A 14,049-nucleotide genomic window follows, 5' to 3' on the forward strand; every position below is an offset into this window, starting at 1 on the left:
GGGACGTTTGTGATCACGGAGGTTTTATGTCCCAAGAAATAAAACTGTGTTTTGTGTTAGAGTTTGCTATGCAAAACCCAGATAACCACAGGTCAGTGGTGGCACTGGACATTGCCAGTGCTGACCTCTGTATATTTTCCAGTACACATTGTTTAAACAGTGCCATTTGTGCTAAGATGATTGTTACTCAAAATCACTGTCTTTTGGCTGAGGGAAAAGCCAGCCCAGTGAGTGACAACAGCTGCTCAGATGAGCTGTCTCAGAGGGAAACAGCCAGCTAAGTGAAGTGATGGGGAGAAGAAACGAGGGGAGCTTAGCTTCAGGCAACAAAAATGTTACCTCTTCTTATGCTGAGAAGAAAGGCAAGGCCCTCTTTATTTCTTTACCTCATTTTATCTCTGATTCTCAAACATCTTTTGCAATAGGTAAAAGCCTTCTGTTCATCTTGCGTGTTTCCCTCTTGGACTGATTCCTTCACACCGTTGGCAGAACTCGCTAAGGAGAAAATATTTTGACAGTTTAGGACTACTGGTAGAGGTGAGAAAGAATCTGGAAGGAAAACAATATTTCAGAGTATTTTCTATTGCCAGCGTATCAGAAAATAAAGCCATTTTTCTGGAGCCCACAGCTTCCAGATTCCGCAGAAATCTTTTGGGTATCTTTTCACAACGTTTATCCCCTTCAAAATCAACAAAACCCAACGTTGACCTGTGTGAGTAGCACGTGGAGCATGTCAGGTGTCCTGTGAGGCTGTGAGTGCTGAGCTGCAGGAGGATGCTCAGTTTGAGGAAAAAACTGGGGCTGCTCCTGCCTGAGGAGTTAGCAGTGCCTGCACTGAGGCAGCACTTACTCAACTGAACAAGAAGGAGTTGCAGGCAGCCAGCAGGCTGTTCAGGATTAACCCAAGCTTCATATGTATACAGACCAAAGGAACAGCTACGGCGCTGGGAACTGTAAAAGTTCAGCTCCTCTCTGCATCTCACCAGGGGCAAAACAGAGCTTGGGCTTAATGAGGTATTTCTGATCCTCCCCATGTTCCTCTCCCTGTAAAGAAAACACTAGAAGCTGCATGGTGGCTTTGTCTATCTAGCAGCCGTCTCTGTTCTCTCTTCCCCTCCCCTCTCTCACTCCATCACAAACTCCATCCCCATCGCACCAATTTTGCCACGAGATTTTCCAGCTCTGATTTCAGGCTTCCTTTCCCAGCCATGACAGTTGTCCCTGCATCTGCAAATCTTCTTACTGTCCAGCAGGGAAAAAAAAAAAGCTTTTCTCACTTGAATTGGATTCACAAGGTTCCAGCAGGGCTATAAGAAAACATGGTGGGGATACCAGATATATGAACGCTATCCAAAACAGCAGCTTCTTGGCAGCACGTATTGAGTTGAGCTGGGACCTTCCCTTTGTCAGGATGGAGTGGCGCCCATCCACAGCCTGCCTGAGGCTGCAGGATGGTTACAAGGGGGTGAAAAGAGATGCTGGGCTTCCACCTGCTGGAGACAGCTGGAGCGTGGGAGAGCCAGAGGGACACGGATGGGAGCGTCCCAATGCTACGACGTGGGGTCCTGGGAAGCTGAGTGCTGGCCCTGCCCAGATGCCTATCAGCTTTGCACACCTACGTTCTCCACTGCCTTTTGACACTCTTTGCAGAAGATGAACAGGCACGCAGCGATTTCAACACAGGCAGTCAGACCGCTGCTCACAGCGTGATACTGAGCCATTTCTGTCTTTCATTAGTCACAGCCCAGGGCGAACGATATTTAAAACAAGGGATCCTGCTACAAGAGAAGATGCCCCACCTTTTGAGAAAGAAGGGCCAGTTGTATAACTTCACACCCGTCTTCATTTCTTGGCTGGGAACTTCCTCCTTTCACCACACCTACATGGCTGGCAGAAAAAGAGAGCAAACAGCTGTCAGACACAGCAAGTACATGCCAAAGAAACCACAGGACCCGTAAGATTTTCTACCTGTAGAAGTTCCATGCAGGAGCCCATATGCTGAGGCTGTGTGTCACGTTCTTCTGCCTTTTGTATGGGGTGAAAACAGGTAGGAAGTCGATCGTTTTAATTCTTTTGTTCAGTATAACGCTTACTCTGCTTTGGAGGAGCAGAGAGAGAGCCTATCTGCCCTCTGCATTATAAGGTTACTGTGTAGGATTTTTAACTAGCATTAGTTGTCTTAAAGCAAACTGTCTTGGTTTCGTGAACTGAAGAATTCCAAACATAAAGCCAGAAGTCATTTGTATGATCTCTTCTTCACTTTGCAAACATTTCTCTTATACAAGCACCATCAAACTCAACCATCGACACTCAAAACGTCGTCTGAAATCTCCAGAGAAGAATGATTTCTTTTCAGCAGCGCATTACATGACAGCCACAGAGGATGAATTAGCATTTATGAACGCTGAACTTCACTTGGTATCCTCGTGGCCCCATCAAGAATCAACCTGTTTAATAATCCACAAATGTGCTGCCTTCTGTTAGCGCACACACGGGAGCACGTCGCCTGCTTTGTGAAGCTGCAGCTCCACGCTTTGCAGGGAAAGCAAACAGGATTTAGGACAACCTAAAGTGTTCCCAAAAAGGCAGATGGTTCATCGGGTTCCTGGGGCAGTCTTGGAGGTCTCGTTTTGCTTATTGTGATGAATACATAGTAGAGATACTAAAGGCCATTTTATGAGGTGGAGGGCAGACCCTTCGTGTGGAAAGCATGGGAACGCTCAGTAATGCTGCTAAGGTTTGCTGTGTGGCAGTGCTCGAAGCTGGCCACTTTAGTGGTGATGTGTAAGGGTCTCTTGAAACAAAAGGCACATCCCAGGCAAGGTAATGGTGCTTTGGAAGCCAGGGATGCTGCAGGCTGCCATGGGAGCAGCAGCACGCTGGTTGGAGGTCTGCAGAAGCTGCTAAGCGGGGAGCAGTCTCTTGGTGGGCTCTGTGAGGCAGTGTGGTCTCCCAAAGCTCACAGTTAGGACAGCCACAGATGTGACAGAAGCGGCACAGATGAAGTGATGATGAGGAGAAACCTTTTGGACCTTCCCTTTGCAAGAGGCCAAACTGGCGGAGTTAAAAAACGGAGATGCCATTCTTCCTGTGCAGAAAGCCTCAAAGATGAGAACCTTCCTGTCCATAGGCTGAACACCAGGACAAAAGAAAGGGAAAGTCTCCAAACACCATCTCCAAGGAAGGAATGAGAGAGCAGCCCAGGAGGACGCAAGCCTTATGTGGCACTGAGTGCAGCGACTGCTGCAGGCTCTGCCCAGCACCGTTCTCATGGCACTCCACCTGCTCCTGGTCTCCAAAAGCCAGCTGTGCTGAAGATGCCCCTCCTGCTGCAGGCACACCTGAGAGGCTGATCTCATGCTCAAGGCAGAAGATGTCCAGCTCCAACACAGGAATATCAAAGCAGATCGCTTTGGCTTCTGCTGAAGCACTGAGGCATGAGAGCAGCTTGCCTAGCAAAGCAGTGTTTGCCATCCTGTGCTTATCAGGAGGAGTGAATGCAGGATCCCCAGCTGCCCTCATGTGTCAGCTCCTGTGACACACAGCCATGCAGCAGGGGGAGAAGCTGGCAGGCTTTCCCCCTCTATCAGCACTCATCTGATCTCCTTAATGAAAACAGAACAAATTTAACAGGCTTGGTGCAGAAATAACAATGCTTTTTAAATGCTTCCTGTTTTAGGTATTAGCAAATCCTGAGCAGCTCTTTAATAGCCCTTCTATGGCAGAAGATTTGGGTCGCTCTGGTGCCAACCAAGTGCTCCCCAGGGCAAGTCACAGCACGGCTCAGAGATAAGAGACAAATGAAGCAATCAGAGCAGCCTTGCACCATGTAGAAATAGTTCTGGTCCAGCATTTCTGCCTGCATTTCTATATCCTCCATGGCAGTAAGGATGATTAACAATAACGCATAACAATGCTGTACAGGCACTAAAACACATCGAGTTATTAATCAAAGATAAATGTGGGTTTTTTTCTCTCATACTGCAGTAGCACCTAAAGGAGAGTCACCCAGTGTCACTGTGTACCAGAGACCTCCAGGTGGGGGAGAATTCCTGCTGCTGTTGCCCTATGGAGAGCAAACAGACAGAGAAAGAGGCACCAAAGGTCACCTCGACTGGAGAAAGCAGGGCCCAGAGTGATGTGCTCCTGGGAGATGGGAGCTTTAGCAGGCAGAACACCCTCAGCTCAAAGCCACTGACTTCAACTGATGTTCACTGGCCCTGCTTGAGAGTTCATTCTCCGCTGCTCCCATTTTGCTATTCATATCTCACCGTAGGCTTTCCATAGGAAGGACTTCTGTGGATCTCAGATGTTAAAATTTATTTCTGAATTTATAGTAGTAATTTAATATATCCAGTTGGAGTTAACTGCAACATCCTCTTAGCCTATTAACTTTTATTTCTGGAGCTCCTGGGGCTCCTGCAAAGTAATTAGCAGAACTATGGCAACTGAGCGGATTATTTTATGTGCTGGGCACACAGCATTTATATTACTCTCATGCTTCTGGTTTCCATAGGAGGAAAAAGCATGAAAGTTTATTGTGGGAACTGCGAGAGATCCATCATTTAGAAATTAAAATGCACGGAATGCTGGACACCTGCTAGAGCACTGCTGCCTTAAAGCTGCAGGTTTCCCAAACCTCTCCCACCTCCAGCACAGCCCTTTTGAGCAGCAAAAATCCTTTAGCAACCGCAGGGGAACAATTAATGCAGCACAGGGCGTGTGTGCAAGAGAGATGCTTTCTCCCACAAGGTTCTAAAGTAAAAACGAGGAGATTGTGGGCCAGAGAAAGGCTACAGAACCTGGGAGGGCCTCGGTAAGCAGTCAGCCTGGAGACTGTTATTCCTTTTCCTAGCAGTGCCCTGCTGGAGCTTGCATGGGGCTGTGAAGGCTCAGCTGGTGGTCTGCTGGAAAAGCAGAGAACAAAGCCAGGCTTTCAAATGGCAGAGATTGTCGTGAAAAGCAGCACTTAGTGAAAACTGGGGAACTCTCCAGCTGTGTATAAAGCCTTATCAGTGCCGTATCTCATCCAGACAAAGGGTGTCCCATTTCACAGTCTGAAATAGCAGGCTGTATCTGCAAATACAAATGAAGCACTGAGCTGCCCCTCGCAGCAGCGAAATCCGCACAGCTTGCCAGCTCCAGACAAAATACAGAGAGATCTCTTCACCCTAGAGCTTGTCCAGGGCATCTGGGTGTGCTGTACAACCTACACAGCCATCACCCTCGCTGTCATTCTGTACTGCCTTCCTCACCCTTGTGAGGTTTGTGGAGAGCCCATGCCACCTCCCAGCTGCTAGCGGAAGGGATAGAGGGGACAGGGCTGTGCTGGTGAACTCTCTGCCTTTGTTCCAACACAGCAAAAAATAACTCAGATACAAAGCAGCTCCAGCCACCGACAGCATGGAAAGGAGCAGCTCAGGCAGCTCCCAGCACACGTTCTGTGCCTGGGCAGAGCCGGCAGGTAGGAAAGGCCAAGAGAAGTGCTTGTCTGCTAACCTGAGGCATGCCACGCTGTGCTCGTTTCAGATCCCAAGGAGACATGTCCTGCTTTCACCGCGCTCAGCTTCAGCAGCGCCCTGATAGGGACCGACCTGGAAGTGAAGCTGATGCTGTACACCAGGCAGAACGAAGACTGCGCCGAAGAGCTCAATTCTACAGCCTCCAAGTATCTAGATCTGAGCAAGAAAACCACCTTCATTATCCACGGGTACCGGCCCACAGGCTCTGCCCCGGTCTGGATCACTGACCTGGTGCATCTCCTGCTTTCTGTAGAGGACATGAACGTCATCGTGGTGGACTGGAACCGAGGGGCAACTACTATCATCTACAGCAATGCTTCCAAAAATGGCAAGAAAGTTGCCGAGATTCTGAAGAAATTTATGGATGAAATGTTGGTAAGTGGAAAGTTCACACTATGATATAGTTATTAATGCACAGGATGGAAAGGGCACAAAGGAAGTGCTTAAAAACAGCAGCATGTCTGGGAAAAGAAATTCCCAAAAGGGAACACATTCATTTGTTGGAAATGTAGCTACGCTGCAGTGCCAAACTCTGTACTTGGATGTGGTAGGATGGCATTTTGCTGTGATATTCAGTTCACTTTGCATTTCTGGATATTTGTTTTCCCATCCACTGAAACTCTGTTTCCACCTTCTGGATGTCCAAAGTCAGCTTGAAGTGACACTGGCTCTCTGCACCTTTGTGTCTAATGCTTTGCATGGGGCCAATGAAAACTTGTTTCTGCCCGACCTGGACTCACTGCCCCACAGAAATACAACCTCTGCCTGAGCTGCTGCATTCACAGCTCTCAGATACAGGCCTCAAATACGAGTGCTGGATATACTGTGGGACTATTAAAGGGGAAAATCATAAAATCACAGAACATCCCCAGTTGGATGTAACCCATAAGGATCATTGAGTCCAACTGTTATATTTATATAGAGTGGAACGGACCACTGGAAAACACAGAAGCAGCAGAGAGATGTGTTTACATCCTTCCTTTTTTTGTGCCTTCTTAGCATGCCTAACAGCTGTGGTTCTGTCTTTAAATGCCAGATGAACGGCGCGTCGCTTGACTCCGTTCACATGATAGGAGTAAGCCTGGGAGCACACATCTCCGGCCTCGTGGGACAGATGTTTGATGGGCAGCTGGGAAGGATCACAGGTAACCTTCCTGCTTCCAGGACTGCTGCTCACAGCAATCACTGTCAGCTGTGCCTTGGGCTGATGGCACACGCCTGGTTTTGCGTTGCAGGCCTCGACCCAGCCGGCCCCCTGTACAGAGGAAAGCCACCCAGTGAGAGGTTGGACCCCAGTGACGCACAGTTTGTTGATGTCATCCACTCGGACACCGATGGTACGTGGGACATCTCCTCTTTACCACTGAAAGGAAACCTGCTGGGAGCGCGGGTTCAGGTTGGATATTAGGCTCTGGAGGGTTCCAGTTGGATACTGGGGAAAATACATTCTCAGAAGGAGCGGTGAGGCAGTGGCACACGCTGCCCAGGGAGGCGGTGCAGTCACCATCCCTGGGAGAGTGCAAGAAAAGTGAACATGTGGCACTGAGAGACGAGGTCGGTGTGCATGGTGGGGGTGCACTGATGCTTGGAACTGATTATCTTAGTCTTTTCCGACCTTAATGATTCTGTGATTCATAGGGAAGCAGGAGCAGCAGTGGGCAGCTCTGCTAGGACGATCCATGCTTCCTTGGCACCCTGCAGGTCTCCAGGGGGGTTGCTCAGAATGATGCTTCCTGCCTCCATCCCACTTCTGTTGGGTTTAACTATCCTATATGGCAAATCCAGCACCTCCCTCAGCCCTCTCCTCTCCCAGCCAGCGCATAGCACATCTCCAAACCCTCCCGCTGGGCCAGCAGCATGACACGAGCCCTCTGTTCTGCTCCCTCTGCTCCCCCTTCTCACCTCACTGCTGCCTTTTGCCACTGCCAACAATTCAGACCTCGGCAGCACAGGAACACCAATGTTTCAGAGCCCTCTTCCTTTCCTGCAGGCAAAAAAGGTAAATTTTGCACCGTCTCACGCACACAGACTTATTTTAGGTATCTGATGCCACTGCTAAAATGACCTCATTGGCCCACTGCACAAACAGGTGAACGGCTTTAACATTCCCTGCACAAGCAGGCATCCTAGAGCTAAATGAGCATTATATTCTCCAGTTGGTTTCTTGTTTCCTTCCTTGCCATTCTACTATTCAATATTCCCTCCCTGGCTATCTTCCTTTCCCAGGACTGGGCTACGCAGACACCCTCGGCCACATTGACTTCTACCCCAACGGTGGCACCGACCAGCCAGGCTGCCCTCTGACAGTATTTGCTGGTAATTCATTTTTGAATTGCACACATCCATACACACTGACAAAATGTTTCCAATCAGAGAACAGGAGAAGGCCAAAGAAACGTCACCACAGCTAGAAAATAGATGGGAAAGCCATAAAGCAACCCCTTGCTGACACACTGATGTAATGGGCTCAGCTGGTGGTCAGGGCTGGCACAAGCGTCCATGGGATGGATTTTCCACGCAAAAAACCATTGAGTAAATTTATGTTCTCGTTTTGAGGCTATGTTTAGAAAACACAGGAAGGGTTTTTTGTACCCCAGGGAATAGCAATGGTAAGAACCTGCTCAGAAAGCAGGTTTGAGATGAAGGCAATGTGGTCTTTGATGGATGCAGCCACAGATGGTGCTGTTTTCTTGCTGCACGAGAATTGCTAATGAAATATTTCTTCTCTGTGTACGGTTAAGGATTGAAGTACTTTAAATGTGACCACCAGAGGTCTGTTTTCCTGTTCATGGCATCCCTGAAAAAGAGCTGCAATATCACCACGTACCCATGTGAGTCATACAGGAGCTACAGGAGGGGGAAATGTACCAGCTGCGAAACCTTCCAACCCATGCCATGCCCCATCCTAGGTAAGGACCAGGGGATTTTCCTATGCTTTGCACAAACACTTTGCATCATGATCTACAACAGAAATCCACACGGATGGGATCCAGGGTGGAAAAAGACAAAATAAGAATTGACATCTTTACACGACGGGCTGCTTTGGAGTGATAGAACCACAGAATGGCTTGAGTTGGAAGGGATCTTAAAGACCATCTGCTTCCAGCCCCCTGCCCCATCAGCTCAGGCTGCTCAGAGCCCCATCCAACCTGGCTGTGAGCACCCCCAGATGGAGCACCACAGCTTCTCTTTGCAGTTGAACAGAGATATGCTGTTTCTTAAATATTTGCACTGTTATTTTATTCCCAGCAATTGAATTGCTGATGTACCTGCTCAGTAACCCTCTGTTTCATTTTTCAACTGTTGTCTACAGGCTATTATGCCCACGAGTGGAAAAGCCATTTAACAGAGCAGAGCCACCCAGTGACAACCATGTATTTTGATACCACGGACCAAGAGCCGTTTTGCTGTGAGTGACAAAGATCCCTGAAATGGTTTCTCTTTGTGCATCTCCTCCTTCAGCAGAGATGGTGGGCACTGACATGGAGACAGGGAGAGGAGAAAGAAAAGGCCTCTGGGTGCACCGTGATGTAACCCTATAGAGAGTGCTTCCTCTGGGGCTTTTCCCCACACACATCCACCCACACCTCACCCCATGGCTCTTGGCACTCAGGACAGGGCTGGGATGCACAGCAGGCCATGGTGTGACCACGTTCTCTCTTGCTCACAGTATACCACTACTTTGTGGACATCATCACGTGGAACAAAGGCACCAGGAGAGGCACGCTGAGCGTGGTGTTAGCTGATGGCACTGGGAAGAAGGCAGAATCCAAAGTTAACCCGTAAGTCTCACCGAACCTGATGAAGTACCAGTATTAGCAAACCACACAACACAGCTGGAGCTGGGAAAGAAGCAAGACCTCCTCTTCCCATTTTTGCTGATCCTTGGTACTGTACGCATGCTAGGTGACCTCTGCAGTCCCCTGGTGCACACCAGTGCAGCCCAGCCCTTTGCTCTGGGTGCTTCCCAGCTCCCCGAGTGCTGTCACGAACAGCAGGGCTGTCCTGGGCCTCCAGGAGAGCAGGGCAAATCCCAGCTCCCCACTTCCTTGCACCCAGCTCAGCAGGGATGAACCCAGGCCTGCACTACATAACACCCAAATCAATTCATTCTGCTTGGAGAGGCAAAAAAAAAAAAACAGCCAGCATTCATCTAGACGTGCAGTTTCCCATTGCTATGAACACGCCTCAGCCCAGAGTCCTGCCCAACCAGTTTCCCCACATCTCTCTCACTGCATGTTCTCCCAGCCCTATATGCCCACGTCAGAACAACCCACGTAGCTCCAGCTTGCACAACCCATGGCAGCCCACACATGGCCTGTTTACTGCAGGCAGGTAAGAACACGTCCTGCCCATCACACCTCCCAGAGCCCCCAAACAAGGGCTGTGTGTGAGCGCTGCAGCCTGCAGGCGCCTCCAATCACATCCATGTTCCTAAAGGAACCTCACAGCTGCCACGCACAGCTCACATGAGCAGCTCTGTGCTGGCCACCGTCGCTCAGAGCAGCTGAACAGGTTCACATTGCAGATCTGAACGTGCAGCCACTTCCTAAAAGCCAGAAACTGATCACAAATCCGGTCCTCCTCCCCCAGCACTGTGCCTAATATTACACTGACTGCATTAAAGCCGCGCTGTTCCCCTGGGGACTGCCTGACACTTGTCTGCTTTATCTCTAGCGAAGCTGCAGCCTTCCAGCAGTACAACCACCTCAGTTTGCTCGTTGGATTCAACCAGGATTTTGAAAACGTAAAAAGGATTTCTGTGACGTTTTCCACAGGATCCGTCATCGGCCCCAAATTCAAACTCAGGATTCTCCAAATGAGGTTCCGCTCACTCACAAACCCAGAAAGGTAAGTGCTGCACAAACTGTCCTTACTGCAAGATGGGCAGAAGTAGAGAAATCTCCCACATCCCAGGGCCGGCAAGTTTGTCAAGAGGAATTACATTGTATTCAATAATTCTTGTATACACGTCTTGGGAACAAATCCCTGACCATCTGCCCAACCACAGAGGTTATCTTATTGCTTTGAAAACATAATTTGTGGTCTGATGTTTTAACCTCTGTTCAGGATCATGACCTGTGTGTGGCTGCACAGAAGCTGCCCAGGCCTGAACTCAGTGCTGAAAGCGAACAGAACTCTCAGGGAAATACAGCCACAGGAAATATCCATATCCAGCTAGGGAGATTCATTCCCTCTTGGAATCCTGGTGACCGGGAGCTGCAAAGCAGTGACTGCTGACCACTGCACACGCTGATGGGACTCCTGCAGAGGCTTCGGTCATCCTTATCACCTCCATGTGCTCTGCAGCCCTACTGAAAAGACACCTCAGATCCCCAAGTCCAACCCCAGCCCACCCCACCACATCCCTCGGTGCCGCATCCGCACAGCTTCCAGGGATGGCGATTCCCCGCCTCCCCGCGCAGCTGCGCAGCGCCTCGTGCTTTATCGCAGGCCGCCGCTGTGCCGGTACGACGTGGTGCTGACGGAGAACGCGGAGCGCAGCTTCAGACCCATCCCTTGCGGCGAGCGGCGGGGAGGAGCAGCACCAACAGCACCAACAGCAGCGGCTGCAGCGGGCGGCTGAGAGCTGTAGCGTCCCGCGGGCGCCACACGGTGGCGCTGCGCTCAATACAGACGTACAACCCGAGCCCGTGCGCTGTCGGCACACTCCCTCCCCAAGGTGGTCGCGCTGCGCAGGCGCGGCGCTCCGGGTCGATCACGGTGCCGCGATGTGGCGGCGGCCGGCCGGGCTGCTGTTGGTGTTCGCGGGCTCCACGGCCGCGCTGTGGCTGCTGTCGGCTCGGCTGGGCGCGGGGCAGACGGGCAGGTGGGTGCGGGAAGGCGGGCGGGCGGGCGGTCGGAGCCGCGACGCGATTCCCACCGTGCGTCCCGTTAGGCCGCTGCGCTTCCCTTCGGACCTGGAGGAGCTGCGGGAGCTGAGCGAGGCGCTGCGGGACTACGAGCGGCGGCACCGCGGGGCGGCCGTGCTCCTGTTCTGCGCCGCCTACCTCTACAAGCAGAGCTTCGCCATCCCCGGCTCCAGCCTGCTGGTAGGGCGCCGTGGGGCCGCGCCGCGGGGCCGCGCTCCGTGCTGCGGGGCCGCGCCCGGCTGTCGGCACGCCGTTTCTCCGCAGAACGTTCTGGCCGGAGCGCTGTTCGGGCCGTGGGTCGGGCTGCTGCTCTGCTCTGCGTTGACGTCCCTGGGAGCCACCTGCTGCTATCTGCTGTCCGGAGCCTTCGGGAAGCGTTTGGTGGTGCGCTGTTTTCCGGATAAAGTGGCTCTGCTGCAGAGAAAGGTAACGGCTGCCGGTCCGGCTTGGCTCGGATCTCGTTTTCTCTGCTCGTGTGCCCCACCGCAGGGCTCCAGGCGTACGCTGTTCAGCGGTTCTGGACCGGTTGCGTTGTGGGCTGTTGGGGAAATACATTGCCGCAGCCCTGGAGGTGCTCGGAGCCGGGCTGGTTGGGCTGCGGGCAGCCTGAGCTGATGGGAGCACCCAGCCCACGGCAGGAATGGCGCTGGGGGAGCGTTAGTCCCTGCCGAGCCGTTCCGGGGCTGCGGCCATTCCACTCGTACTGCTAAAAGAGAGATTTTCTCTTGCCAGGTCGAAGAGAACAGGAGCTGCTTGTTTTTCTTCCTGCTGTTCCTGAGGCTGTTCCCCATGACGCCAAACTGGTTTCTGAATCTCTCGGCTCCCATCCTGAACATCCCCATTTCCCAGTTCTTCTTCTCTGTTCTCATCGGTGAGGCCTGGGGATGCTGGCAGAGGGGAGGTGGTGGCACTGCCTCCTCAGCACCGAGCCCTGGGCTGGGGAAGGCAGAGCAGCAGGGCTGAGCTGGAGCTGCCCCAGTTAGCTGCTCACGTTCACGGAATCACAGGATGGCCCAGGTTGGAAGGGACCTCAAGGATCATGAATCTCCAAACCTCTGCCACATGCAGGGCCACCAACCTCCACATTTAATACTGGACCAGGCTGCCCAGGGCCCCATCCAATCTGGCCTTGAACACCTCTTGGGACAGGGCATCCACAGCCTCTCTGGGCAGCTGTTCCAGCACCTCACCACTCTCATAGTAAAGGTTTACACTGCTCCTCTTGTAAATGTGGGTGCAGCAGCAGCACAGCAAAGTTTTGTATCACGCCCTTGTCTTTCTGTCACAAACACAGACACCTATTTGACCTTGGGCAAGGATGCATTTGGGCTAATTTGGCATTCCTTCATGGAGGCAAAGGGGATGCTAACTCTCTTCTCTTTTTGCTCTGATTCTTCCAGGTCTTACCCCCTACAACTTCATCTGTGTACAGACAGGAGCCATTCTGTCACAAATCAACTCTCTGGATGCCATTTTCTCTTGGGACACACTGCTCAAGCTGCTTCTAATGGCTATGGCAGCATTGATACCAGGGACTCTGATCAAGAAATACAGCAAGAAGCACTTAAAGCTGGATGAAGACGAGCACGCTCCATTACTCAATGGCAAAAAGAGCAAGTGACGGCTCAGATGGCCCAGGTGCTGGGGGACTGCCTCACAAAAGCTGCTGGTCTCTGTTCCTGTGGGTTATATTCTGCATGCTCTGCATCCTTGTGGACCATGGATAACTGCAGCTTTTACTCTTCTCCTCATTAAGAGGAGGTGTAACGTTCTCCTTTTTAATTAATGTTTTATCGTGCGTGGATCTGCACTGAAAATAGAAGGAAACTTGGTGAACACTGAAGGTAGATTGCCTGTGTCCTTTAAGTCAGCCTGCATCTCTGCTGTGCTGGCAGGTGTTGCCAGCCTATTGCAAATGCATTAGCACCTGGCAGAGAAAGGCAGGAGTAGGGGCAGCCGTGGAGGAAGGTGAGTTGTCCCTCCTGGCCAAGCACCACATTCCTGTGGTCTCCCTGCCAGCCCGAGCCAAGTCTTCTCTGGAGGACTTGTGGAGAAGCACAGGCCAGCTCCAGTGTTGGTGCAGCAGTACTCCAGGAGGAGGGGAAGCCTGGGCTGGTCCCAGCACCTTGACTGCCAAAGCAGCCAGCTGCTCCCAGTGAGGCAGCACTGCACTCAGCTGTGCCAGCAGAAGCCTTGGCTTTTTTTCACTGCCTTTCTAAAAGCAGTGTTTCTCAGCTCTCAGGCTGTGCTCCTCCCCCAGCCTTCTCCCCATCCATACCTATTCAGTATTTTTGGCATAAAATGAAAAACAGTCCTCCTTCTGTGCTGTTAGGTGTAGAGATACAAATAGCAAGTTGAAAGACAAAAAAAAGGAATGTTTCATGGTCACTAGTTTGCCCCTGTACCTTCCACAGGAGAGCTTTCCCAGATTCAGAAGACTTTTCCTCTCACTGTGCTGTAATGCACATCCTGCAGTGAAAACATCCAAGTTTGAGGACAGCCAGGAGGTGTCTTTGTGCATCAGGTCTGACAGGGAGCTGCTCCTTCCCACCACAGCAGCCAGAGTTGGAAGCGACCAGGACAGCAAAGGGCAAAGTTCTCAGGATTCAACTACCCAGCTAACGGCAAAGCAGCTTGCACAAGTAAAGGTCACT

The 14,049-nt window shown here is 51.4% G+C and overlaps 3 protein-coding genes across 6 annotated transcripts in view; 2 read left to right on the top strand and 1 right to left on the bottom strand.

Moving 5' to 3' along the window:
- Window positions 1-432: 432 nt before the first annotated feature.
- The window catches only part of MAP3K13 (mitogen-activated protein kinase kinase kinase 13), a 77,271-nt gene continuing 63,654 nt past the window's right edge, over window positions 433-14,049 (bottom strand). For all 4 annotated transcript variants that reach the window (XM_042820257.1, XM_042820256.1, XM_042820259.1 and 1 more), the window contains 2 exons: window positions 1,800-1,887; window positions 433-495 (listed from right to left, as the gene is read on the bottom strand). In XM_042820257.1, coding sequence (XP_042676191.1) covers window positions 475-495; window positions 1,800-1,887 — 109 coding nt within the window. In that variant the 3' untranslated portion in view covers window positions 433-474. The remainder of the gene's footprint in view (window positions 496-1,799; window positions 1,888-14,049) is intronic.
- LIPH (lipase H) lies at window positions 1,683-10,860 on the top strand. The gene is made up of 9 exons (XM_042820264.1): window positions 1,683-2,047; window positions 5,530-5,897; window positions 6,559-6,667; window positions 6,758-6,859; window positions 7,749-7,838; window positions 8,264-8,431; window positions 8,836-8,931; window positions 9,193-9,304; window positions 10,200-10,860. The coding sequence occupies exons 1-9, from the start codon at window positions 1,996-1,998 to the stop codon at window positions 10,375-10,377; spliced, it is 1,275 nt and encodes a 424-aa protein (XP_042676198.1). The 5' UTR covers window positions 1,683-1,995; the 3' UTR covers window positions 10,378-10,860.
- Window positions 11,255-13,238, top strand: TMEM41A (transmembrane protein 41A). Its single transcript, XM_042820265.1, has 4 exons — window positions 11,255-11,575; window positions 11,660-11,821; window positions 12,128-12,266; window positions 12,796-13,238. Exons 1-4 carry the CDS (start codon window positions 11,255-11,257, stop codon window positions 13,014-13,016), a joined length of 843 nt encoding a protein of 280 aa, XP_042676199.1. The 3' UTR covers window positions 13,017-13,238.

The sequence above is a fragment of the Centrocercus urophasianus genome, unplaced genomic scaffold (assembly GCF_019232065.1).
Source record: "Centrocercus urophasianus isolate 14NV4802_14NV808 unplaced genomic scaffold, USGS_Curo_1.0 seq_19, whole genome shotgun sequence".
NCBI lineage: Eukaryota > Metazoa > Chordata > Aves > Galliformes > Phasianidae > Centrocercus > Centrocercus urophasianus.

Excerpts from the sequence above, each read along its gene's own strand:
- TMEM41A (XM_042820265.1), top strand. The coding sequence starts at position 11,255 with ATGTGGCGGCGGCCGGCCGGGCTGCTGTTGGTGTTCGCGGGCTCCACG. Across the intron at positions 11,576-11,659 it reads TCCCCGGCTCCAGCCTGCTG|AACGTTCTGGCCGGAGCGCT; the intron begins GTAGGGCGCCGT and ends GTTTCTCCGCAG. Across the intron at positions 11,822-12,127 it reads TGGCTCTGCTGCAGAGAAAG|GTCGAAGAGAACAGGAGCTG; the intron begins GTAACGGCTGCC and ends TTCTCTTGCCAG.
- LIPH (XM_042820264.1), top strand. The coding sequence starts at position 1,996 with ATGCTGAGGCTGTGTGTCACGTTCTTCTGCCTTTTGTATGGGGTGAAA. Across the intron at positions 2,048-5,529 it reads TTTGTATGGGGTGAAAACAG|ATCCCAAGGAGACATGTCCT; the intron begins GTAGGAAGTCGA and ends TGCTCGTTTCAG. Across the intron at positions 9,305-10,199 it reads GCAGAATCCAAAGTTAACCC|CGAAGCTGCAGCCTTCCAGC; the intron begins GTAAGTCTCACC and ends CTTTATCTCTAG.